Source organism: Leopardus geoffroyi, chromosome D3 (assembly GCF_018350155.1).
Source record: "Leopardus geoffroyi isolate Oge1 chromosome D3, O.geoffroyi_Oge1_pat1.0, whole genome shotgun sequence".
Taxonomy (NCBI): domain Eukaryota; kingdom Metazoa; phylum Chordata; class Mammalia; order Carnivora; family Felidae; genus Leopardus; species Leopardus geoffroyi.
The window spans coordinates 38,076,573-38,087,513 of record NC_059339.1 but is presented as its reverse complement, the minus strand read 5'-3'; the positions used below and the strand labels follow the sequence as shown (position 1 = coordinate 38,087,513).

The 10,941-nt window shown below is 49.1% G+C and overlaps 1 protein-coding gene across 1 annotated transcript in view; it reads right to left on the bottom strand.

The window, feature by feature from the left end:
* Nucleotides 1-2,086: 2,086 nt before the first annotated feature.
* The window catches only part of L3MBTL4 (L3MBTL histone methyl-lysine binding protein 4), a 446,682-nt gene continuing 437,827 nt past the window's right edge, over nucleotides 2,087-10,941 (bottom strand). Inside the window, exons 18-19 of the mRNA XM_045458489.1 lie at nucleotides 6,352-6,414; nucleotides 2,087-3,687 (exon numbers count right to left, since the gene is read on the bottom strand). Of these exons, the coding sequence (XP_045314445.1) occupies nucleotides 3,520-3,687; nucleotides 6,352-6,414 (231 nt within the window). The 3' untranslated portion in view covers nucleotides 2,087-3,519. The remainder of the gene's footprint in view (nucleotides 3,688-6,351; nucleotides 6,415-10,941) is intronic.

The window sequence follows — 10,941 nt, the reverse complement described above, 5'->3', positions numbered from 1 at the left end:
CGGAGCTGATTAAGGAGAGATTTTTCTTGGGGGGAAAGTGGGTTGTTGGAAGTAACAGAAATTTATTTTGGTGAAAAAGTAGCCAAAATGAAAGGCATTCAAAGACTGTGGTCTCAGAAGTCCTAAGCTCCCTCAGCATACTTGCTTATGATCTAATTTCCAGCCCCACGATGTGTACTTATGGTGTGTTATACAAATGGTCCTTTAGGGGGACTCTTTCTAATAACCTAGAAGTTTGTATTTCTTGAAGCCCTATTGGCAATATTTTGCTTTGTCTTCGGCTCACTCGTATTGAAGGTGGGAATCAGAAAAGAGGAGAGTGAGAGGCTAAGAGTGGCATCTGGGGGCAGTGGAGGCTTTCAAACCATCTGGGGCATTTCTGGATGCTTCCTGACTCCTGCGGGTGGTGGGATCCTCCTGGCGGAAAGATTTCAACTCTAAGGTTTCCAGCCCGTCTGGAGAGCATGGGAAGGAATTGATTGGAGTCAAAGCTGGATATGGTAGGGCTGAGTCAGGTCCCCCTGCGATCATCCTGGGGTCTGTCCCACATGCTTCTGGGCCCCCTCACACATACACACACCGTGAGCCTCTCGGGGTTCTCAGGACTGACGCAAACTTCAGGAGTTTGTGTGTGGGGATTCCTGGAAGAATGCTCGAGAATCAGATTGCTGTTGCTACCGTTTTCCTGACCCTTACTTAATGGCTACTGTCAGGTGTCAGGCACCTTATGTGTGTTATGTCTGCTATATTCACACACACACATCCACAAAATCAAATTAAAAAAATAAATCCCTCAAGGTAGGTATTAGTTTCTTTTTCCAGACAAATTACGCCTGCTTGGGACGTTACGGAGGTGGGATTTTGAAGTCGAATTTGATGGACTCTCCTCATTCACTGGTGCAACGAATCACTTACTGTGGGCCGGTGAAGTGCCAGGGACTACATCAAGTGCTAGGAGTAGTGATGAACAAGGCTGCCGCAGTCTCTGCCCTCACAGACCGTCTAGATTAGTGGGGAGAAACACACAAGTGGTAATGACAGCCAGCGAGGAGCGACATGATGGGGAGGTGCGCTGCAGTGGGGTCTTCCCAGGCGGGAGAGAGGCGGAGAGAACACCTCAGGCAGAGGGAGCAGCATAGGCAAAGCTGAGAGGCCCAGTAGGAGGGTGAGTTTGGAGAGGGAAAGGAGTTCAGGGTAGGTGCAGCCCGGGACGGCAGCGGGAGGGAAGCGCTGTGCCCGGGGAAGGTGGGCGAGGTGTGAAAGCCGGCAGCGTGCGGGACCAGCACGGACCCGGCTCGGGAGTTCACCCGCACCCGGTCGGTCTCCACCTTCAGTGAGTTCGTGTTGGCAGGAGAATCTATAACACAGAAATGGACAGAGTCGGACGTTTGGGTTTCCTGGCTTGGGCAGCTACTCTGCTGATATGCTATTGTTCACTCAAGTGAGGATACTAGGGTGAGGCCATCTGAGTTCCTTTCGAGTATGAAAGGGTGAAGGTATCAGGTGACAAGTCGGGTGTCTGGCAGGTGCCTACGTACCTGGATAGAGCTCTGCCTGATCACACTGTCATTTAGGGACACAACTTTTCAACTCTCATTTCGCTTGGTATTGTCTGTTCTGTTAGATCCTTCTGTTGAAATGACAAGTATTAAATATGTGAACCACATAGGGGCACCTGGGTAGCTCAGTTGGTTGGGCATCCGACTCCTCGTTTTGGCTCAGGTCACGATCTCCTCGTCAGTGAGATTGAGCCCCGCCTCGGGCTCTGTGCCGACATTGTGGAGCCCGCTTGGGATTTTCTCTCTGACTCTACCCCGAGCCACCCCCCCCCAAAAAGAAATAAATAAACATTAAAAAAAATACATGAAACATGCATCTCGTGTCTTCCATAGAGCCTATACAATAAGCAATTGTGAGATTCTTTTTAATTTAAAAAACTCCACTTTAACTTCTTATTAGCAGCTGAGTTTGCTTCCCTAAGGAAGCCTATCCCAAGTACTCAAAAAAGGCTGACTTCTTTGGTGGCTAATGCAAAGGTTGTGGCATGGGAACAGGTGATAGCAACATATTCATTAAGGCAGTGATGTGGGGGGTTTACTCTTTATCTGTTTATTCTCATTTAAAATATATTAAATTTTAACACAGCAGAAGCAGGAATTGTACATGGCAGTCTAAAAATTAAAAAAACACACACACACAAAGCAGAAAACAAACAGCAAACAAAACTCCATAGAAAACAAAAATTGACATGAACTAATAATATATTAAAATTCCATTTAGGTGAAGGTCTGAAAAATGTCACGTGTGCACACCTCTTACAGAAGAATTTTTTTTTCTTCAGTGCGCTACAGTTTGAGAATCTCCAAGCTGAATCAACTTTCTTCAACCGTGAGATTCTTAAAGAGGCAAATGGGTGTGATCTGTTTCTTGTCTCCTCCTCCCGCCCCCCAGGAAACAACGGACCTCCAGTTCCACGGGGGCATATGCAGCTGACTGTGGGTGTAGGAAAGTTGGTGACTGTCTTTCGAAGTTGCTGGAGTCTCAGATATAGTCACTTTACACAAAACAAGTCAGGTCTGACCAGAAATCAGAATTGTTCAAACGACTCACAGCTACCAAGCTCCCTACTTTAGAGATGTTGCCTTTCAGTGCTGTGACTCTACAAAGATATAACCCAGCTGCACACCTGCTCAGAGAGAGCGTGGGGCCAATCCTCCTGAGGCCTCCTCGGAGCGGAAGCCAGGAGGGTTTGGGGTGGGAGGGTAGCTGGCCCACGAACCTGTGTCAGGGGCAGGGCGGGTCTCCCTGTGCCCCCAAAGAGAGCCTGCCACGCACTGCTAGCACGGGTCCTTGGGATGGTCCGATCAGCTTCCGCTAAATGCCCAGGCTGAGTGTTCTGGTGCTCCTGGGCTCATTGCGGGAGACACTGGGAGTGCCAACAAGAAACGATTCATGGGACAAAAAGGAGAATTAATGAATCGTGAACACATGTGCTTATTATTATTATTTTTTTAAAGATTCACACTTTCCTGAGTAAAGTACACAAAAATCCCACATGAAGTCTTTTTAAAGCACCAGGCCTCTATCTCTTAGACTCACTGCACCCAGATAGCAAATCTGGGCCAAGCTCAGATGTTCTGGTGAGAATATTAAGTGTATTGGGAATGCTGTTTTTCTTCATATTTTACCACTTGAGAGTTTCATGCTTGAAAAATGGGAAATGGTGAAGGAGAAAGCTGAAATGTGTATGTGTGGGCTTCTTTGGTCTGTTCGTTGCACCGCATCGGAGCTGAAAGGACCCCGCAGACGATAAAGATGTTCCTAAACCACACGTGGGCCTCTGCGTCCTTGGCATTGGCTCAGCCGTCAAAACCCTCTGAACATCTCAACCACGACCACTTTAAAAGGTCCAAACTAAATATGGATATGACCATGGGGATATTAAAATCAAATTAACGTAGGCCAATCTTATTGCTGGGAGAACAGGTCCTGGTGCCCTGGCCGGTTCAGGCGGTGTGTTTATCCTCTGGCTTCTTGGCCTGAGAGAGAATCTTCTTCAGTGAGGTCCTGGGAATTCCTGAACATGAGGATAGAATTGTAAATTTTCAGTGCTGGACCCAGCTTGATCTTCATCACCTTGACGATGTCCGTCTGTGTCAGAAGCAGGAAGGCTTTGCCATCGATCTGCTGCAAGTAAAGAAACATCGTTTACCCTCTGGGAACTTTTGGGTGCTGAGCTGTGTGACACCGAACGGTTTTGGCCTCCCTGCAGAGCTCTCCAAAGGCAGAGAAAGACGGCACCCTCTCCCATGGGGTCCCAACGTCTGCTCCGCTCTGTGCTGTTGCCCGAAACTCTGTTGAATATGAATTCAAGATACACTCACGGTTGCCAGGTTAAATTTCTACTGTTATGTTTCAAAAATCTTGTCCTGAATTTATATCCAGAACCTTAAAAATAGCCTGCTTTCATTCACCAAGTAAATCTCCAGGAATTTTCCCCAAGAGAACCGAGTTGCAATGTGTACATTCTAGTGTTATTTATTGGAAACAACCCAGCATTTCAAAAATGGCAGAAGCACATAAATTCTGGTATCGCCTCGGCTGGGGGACCAGGCAGCCACCGAAATTCACGTCTCAATGAAACACTTAATGATTGAGCAAAGTTTTCATCCATGGTTAAGTGACAAAGCATGACATGATGATATAGAAAGATCTTAGCTTTAACCCGTAAAATTAAACATGCACGACCACATGTATACATATACACAATGAAAATATCTGAAGTCTTTATGCCACACGTTAAGCAAAGTTAGATTTTTCTGGGGGAATAGTGGTTTGATTTTTGCTTTCTCCTTTGAGCTTTCCTGCGTTAAATTTTTTTTTTTATAATAAATGCTATAAGCAGAAATACATACAAAATAAATGTTTTATTTATTAACTTTTAAGACATCGTGGTCTGACATGTAATAGCTTTCCCAAGATTCATAGGATGGTGAGTGACCCCCATGCAGGCTTTTCCCACAGCAGACTGGGATCTGCTCTCAGAGTTTGAGTTGAAGGGACTGTGGGCGTGTTCGGCACCCACATCACCTGTTTACAGAAACTGGCGCAGAAATATTGCTGGTTCTAGACCCAAGAAGACAGAATGAAAGGTTTTTCTACGGTAACACCCTTCCCTGAACCTAGCACTGTGGTTCTAACCCCCTTTTTTTTTTTCAACGTTTATTTATTTTTGGGACAGAGAGAGACAGAGCATGAACGGGGGAGGGGCAGAGAGAGAGGGAGACACAGAACCGGAAACAGGCTCCAGGCTCCGAGCCATCAGCCCAGAGCCCGACGAGGGGCTCGAACTCCCGGACCGCGAGATCGTGACCTGGCTGAAGTCGGACGCTTAACCGACTGCGCCACCCAGGCGCCCCCCTAACCCTTTTTAATTAACGGTACAAACTCGCAGTGTCAATGGCTCACTGAGGAAGTAGGGATTCCCCCAGGGACCCCAGTTTTGAAATCCAAGTTTAAAATGTAAGTGACAGGCTAAAGTTTTAAAGTTTTAAGGAAGTGTTAAAAGGCTTCCTGTGCATTTATGATAACGTCTGTTGAAGAATCATCCATTTAGAGAACAGAATACCTGGATCACTTTGCTAGGCACTGAAACACACTAACCCTAATCTTTAAAGGTCTCCTCGAGGAAGTCTGTGTTTTACAGAAGAGGGATGAGACAGGTTACGTGATCTGCCCATCGAGGGACTGCTGGTCATAAAAGCCAGGCGGGAGCAACTTGACCTGCAACTTGACCTGTGGACAAGGTGGGTCCCCGGCATTGCTTAATGCAGGGATCGACCCCTATGTGCAAGGCCAGCCCAACCACACCCGAGACCTGCTGGTCGAACCTCATGTTTCCATTGGCAGCTACCCGCACTGCTACCATACTGCCCTCTACCATGATGCACAGTTACTGGGGAGGCCTGGCTCAGGGGGGTCCAGGACTGAGAGTATTTTCCCTGATCCATTCATGCCCTGACCTCTACAGAGGGGGAGGATGTGCTACAAACTGGAGTCTCTAGAAGGGTGGTTTTCTTGGAGACTTCTGGAGCCATGATGGCGGCTCTGGAATCACCCAGATAGAAGCCGGGATCTGACTGCCCCTTTCTTGCTGTGCCTCAGCTTCTTCATCGGTTCTTGTGAAGACCCAAGAACAGCGGTTGTAAAGTGCTTAGCACAGGGTCCAGCATAGGGCAAGCCCGCGATAAACAATAACCACCATATCTGCACTATTATTCTGTAGCTGGTCTCTTCTGGGGTCCCTAGAGCTATGGCTACTAATTCCAGGAGAAACATTAAGCAGTTTGGTACATTCCCAACCACCAGGGGGGTAGGAAGCAGAAGCCCCATGGAAGGATTTTGTGGTCTCTCTGCATTCTTCTTGGAGCAGGTGCAGAGCGGGATTGTATAGGAAGGTCCCACTGTTACCTTGGAGTAGACAAATCCTCTCCCCCCCCTGGGAGCGGGTTCATGGCGGGAATCCTTCCTCCTCAGTGGGACCTAAAGTCATCATGGTAGGGCCTTCACAACGCATGTAAGGATTAATTGACATGTTCATTTATTCTTCCAGCAAATAGTCTACTTCTTGAGCACACTGTACGGGCCAAGCACCACAGCATTCTGTGCCAAAGTCCAGCTGAACGTAAGCAGGTCAAAGGGCCTGGGCCTGATGGCACCACTGGGCTCCTCCCTGCTCGGACCCCTTTATCCTGCCTACCCAGCCTGTTCTTATTTGCACATACGTAGATGAAAACAAAGCACTTCTGGGTCCAGAAGTATGGAAATACATACAATTTTTGCATTTCTTACCTCTTTCTTGAAGCACTTGGCGTGTTCTTCACAGCCCAGAAGAGACTGTACAAACTCAGCCACCTACAGTGCAAGATGAAAAGCCTGACTTAAAACATGCACCTGAAATAATTTCTTGGGTTGTAGTAATTCCATGTTTGAGTAAAATAGACTTCAAATCCCTCAAACGCTCAGGATTTAAATAGTAACTATCAAGTCACATTAGCATTTGCCAGCTCAGAAGTTAGACCAGCCCCCGCCAGTATCTCTTCTAGCCTCTTATTTCCAGGCTGACCTACATCGGGTTATAGTTACGATGACAATGACAGCCTCCTTTTGTGCAGCGCTGGCATTCTGGAACCTGCTCTCCTCTGATCCTCCTGTCCTGTCAGGGAAGGCAGGAGGGAGTGGCCTTGTGTGCTTGTGTACAGTGACTGTCAAGGATGAGGACTTGCCCATCTGGCCCTTGGGCAGCCCTGAGGCCCCATCTATCTGAGTCTTACCTGTGCCCAGACAGCAACAGGGACTCAAGGGATCTATGCCGATTGAGTTCCCTCATCAGGGACAATGAGGCTGAAGCCCGAGGAAGTTGAATGACTTACTGGAGGTCACACATGGCCGGGAAGTACCCCGGACGTTTTTGGAAATCAGGTTTTTGGACTCCAGACCAAATCACTCTCTTCAACTTCATTTCCCACTCTTTTCCCCTCCCTCCCCAGCTACATATGCCCCCAGCTCCTTTTAATTAGAGAGACCCTTGGCCATAAGCACAGGAAGCTACTGAGTTTTCCCAGTTGGCACTTTCAGGGAGCTGAGCCACCAAACATAATAAAGTGTAGACTCTCAACAACCAAAATGGCAAGAGGATTCTGGCCACCCTGGCAAGGTCTGGCATGGTTGCAGCACAGGGTGAAAGTCATGCCAGAAGGCAATAGTAATGAAACCTGGGAGGTAATGTGTATAAGAGGAATGGCCTTGCTTTCTGTTTTTAATTTTTGGCTGTCTCGTGCTGACTGAATTGTGTGCATTTGACACTTCTCTCCCCGTCTGATGGAAAAGGCCCACAAGAAGACGGGAGCTCAGGGCCTTGTATCAACACAGTCTATAACCCACGAGCCCTAGGAGTCCCCAGCCCCCTGCAGGGAGATGACAGTGACACTGACCCTCCCCATACTTTGCAGAAGAGAACATCGTGGCGTTGGCGATTTCCGGCTTACAGGGCGGCCAGGAACCAACACCCACAGGGCGAACCCAGGGCCTGACACCTGTATGCGCACCCTCGACTCACGGCTATATTTAATCTAATGCGTAGATTTCAGAACATCTTTTTCGGGCCAATCAGCATGTTGGTGTCTGCTTTACTCACCTCTGATGCCGCAAGTATGTTTTATCATGAGTCATTTACAGTCATCCTTCTAAAGTGCAGGATGATGAGAATTAAAACAACAACAAAAAAGATCTTCCCAAACCAGCTGGAACGCTGCCATACAATGGCATCCTCAAGCCCCAGAAGCACCTGGGAGGCATTCCGGTTCTGAGCTGCTTCACTGGAGCTGCCGGTGCTCCACTCAGCCAGGAAGCTGAGCTTCTCTGTTGAGTTAATATGATTTGCCCTTCTTAGGTGGATACAAAGCATGGAGCTGAGGAAAGCCCTGGAATGCTGCCGGTCCAGCTGCAGAGACACAGTCACTGGGGCAGGTGACAGCAGGGGCTCAGAGAGTTTGTAGGGCCTGGGACGCTGCAAGGCGGGCGTAGGCCCCTTATTCCCTGGGCTGCTCTCTGGCCAAGTATGCCCCGACCTCAGCTACGCGTGAGGCCTCTGCTGGGTGCTGGGAGGGCAGGACCAGTGAGCAGGTCCAGTGTGAACATCCAATGAGTTTATGGTTCGATCAGAGGTGGGAGGGTAGATGGAAAGTGGCAAGTAAGGACGGCTTACAACTCACACTGATACATGCTCAAATGCGCTAAGTTCCAGAGGCGAGGTGGAAAGGCTATGGGTTCCTGGCAGGGACAGATGGCATCTCAGATGGGAACTCAGAAGAGGTGTGATGAGGGAGGTGGAAGCTGAGACAGGCACTGTTGGGTGGCAGTGTTTCTACCCCGGGGCGATTCGGGGTGGACAAGCAGAGAACACTTTCTCGGCACAGAGCCTCAGGGTCAAGGCCGAAAGCGAGAGGCACGGTGCACATGTTCTGAGCAGTGAGGAGTCCAGTTTGGCTAGAAATGCCGAGCAGAGGGGGAGACATGGGGACAGGGGTGGGTAGGGGTGAGGTGGCGGCCGTGTGGCTTCTGGTGTGGGTTTGCACTTCTACCTGCCAGCTGCAGGGAGCCCTGGAGTGGTGGTTCTCCATCGTGGCCACACCTTGGGATCATCCGGAGAGCTTCAAACACGAATGATGGCCAGCTTCAGGCCACACAGACTCCGAATTAGTCAAGCTGGGTGGGACCCAAGCGTGGGGCATACATTTTCAGATTCCCCGGTTGACTCTCATCTGCAGGTGGGGCTGAGGACCCCGGTGCAAGAGAAGGCTTGAGACAGGATCTGGCAGTGTTGGATGGACTGGGCAGGACATCAGCTGGGAGGCACTGCGGGCCTGGGGGCTCCACACGGGGCAGAGCACAGAGTTGAGGCAGGTGGTACCCCAGAGGGAGAATCCAGAGATCTGCCTGCAGTCTGGGCGTGGGGCAAAGGGAGTTGAAGCCGGGTCCAGGCAAAGTGCTGAAGAGCGGGTTTCTCCAGGCCAGCGCTACTGACTGGTGGGGACTGATTATTCTTTGCCGTGGGGCCATCCTGTGTGTTGCAGTGTGTTTAGCAGCAAGCCTGGCCTCCACCTGCTGGGTGCCAGTTGCACCCCCACCCCCGCGCTATGACAACCAGAAATGCGTCCAGACGTGGCCCACATCTACCTGTTAAAAGCCACAGCTCTAGGGGCGCCTGGGTGGCTCAGTCAGTTAAGCCTCTGACTCTTAGTTTTGGCTCAGGTCATGATCTCACGGTTTGTGAATTCAAGCCCCGTGTCGGGCTCTGCACTGACAGTGCAGAGCCTGCTTGGGATTCTCTCTCTCTCCCTCTCTCTGCCCCTCCCGTGCTCTCTCTCTCTCTCTCTCTCCCCACCCCCCATTGCAAAATAAATAAATAAATAAACTTAAAAAAAAAAAAAAAACAACAACAAAACAAAGCCATGGCTCTAAAAGGAAGGTTTTCCTGAGATGGTTCTTCCACAGGGAAAGGGGCAGAACGTCAAGGCAGGAAAATTAAACATAAAGAAGCAGGAGTAGGAATTAGCGACAGATACACATTTTGTGGCATCTCAGTCACCAGCTCCTGTGGGAAAGCCCTGCTAGCAGTAGGGAGCCTGGGCTCTCCACAGACAGTGAAGTGCTTTGAGAGAGGATCTTTTTAAAACACACGTTCCACAAATTCTGTTCATGGCAGAAGTGTGTGTTGCTTTGATGGTTTGCATCCATTAAAATGTCCTTTGCTGGGAAAATGGGAAAAGAATCACATTCCCCCTCCTCAGCATTGTTAGCCAAGCAACCACTGTCTGTGTCAAAGGTGGACTGGATTTTTTTTTAACTTTTTTTTTTTTTTTAATGTTTATTTATTTTTGAGAGAGACAGAGTGTGAGCAGGGGAGGGGTAGAGAGAGAGGGAGATACAGAATCCAAAGCAGGCCCCAGGCTCTGAGCTGTCAGCACAGAGTCCGACGTGGGGCTCAAACTCACAGACCGCGAGACCATGACCTGAGCTGGACAGATGCTTAACTGACTGAGCCACCCAGGCGCCCCTAGACTGGATTTTTTTTTTTTTTTTTTTAACAGGAATAAATAACTTGTCAGGGCAAAGAGGAGCAAAGGGGAAGCCGAGTGGCCCTCAGCTGGGCCCCGTCGCGACCCCTCCCTGCACTACCTCCCTAGGGCCTCAGGAGGCAGGGTGGCCACAGCCCCACTGCCTCACCACGTGTCTGGAATCCTCTGCCTCTTTGGAAAGAGACTGTAATTCTATTCAATCTGTCCTTCTCCAAAGTCAAAAACCAGTTCCATGAAATCTACTGAGGCCGACTTCTCTGGCCAGAATTTAAAAACATCCAAAGGCCTTAATCATTATTCAGTGTCATTATTCAGTACTGTTAGTCAGTATTTATTCACTCTAAGAATAAATTATTATTTTGAGCTTTAATAGAAAGCCCATTTTGCTACAAACTTTAAATGTAAAGTGGTGAGCTCTAACAAACCATAGAGTACTCTCAGAAAGTTTCCCTCACATGCTCCCCTTAAAAATGTGTTTACCTATTGGGCAAACGTGAACTATTCAGATGAGCGTGAACTCCATGAAATAGGAAACTACCATCTGTTTGCCTGCACCCAAGATGGCTGTGTGGACGCGGCTGCTTTTCTAAGGTGAATGTGCTACTGTTGGAGCCTGGGGGCGGTCGCCCTCCGCCTTGGCCCCAAGAAGCCCACCTGGTGTGGAGGCTGACTGGCGCTTGGTTCCCCAAGGGACCTCATTCCCATTCCTCAAGGAACCTCATTCCTTGTTCTCAGGAGCGAGGTGTCCCTCAGCGAAAGCCCTGGCTTTGTTTTGGAAGGACAGGGAGTAGGTGAGTTCTGC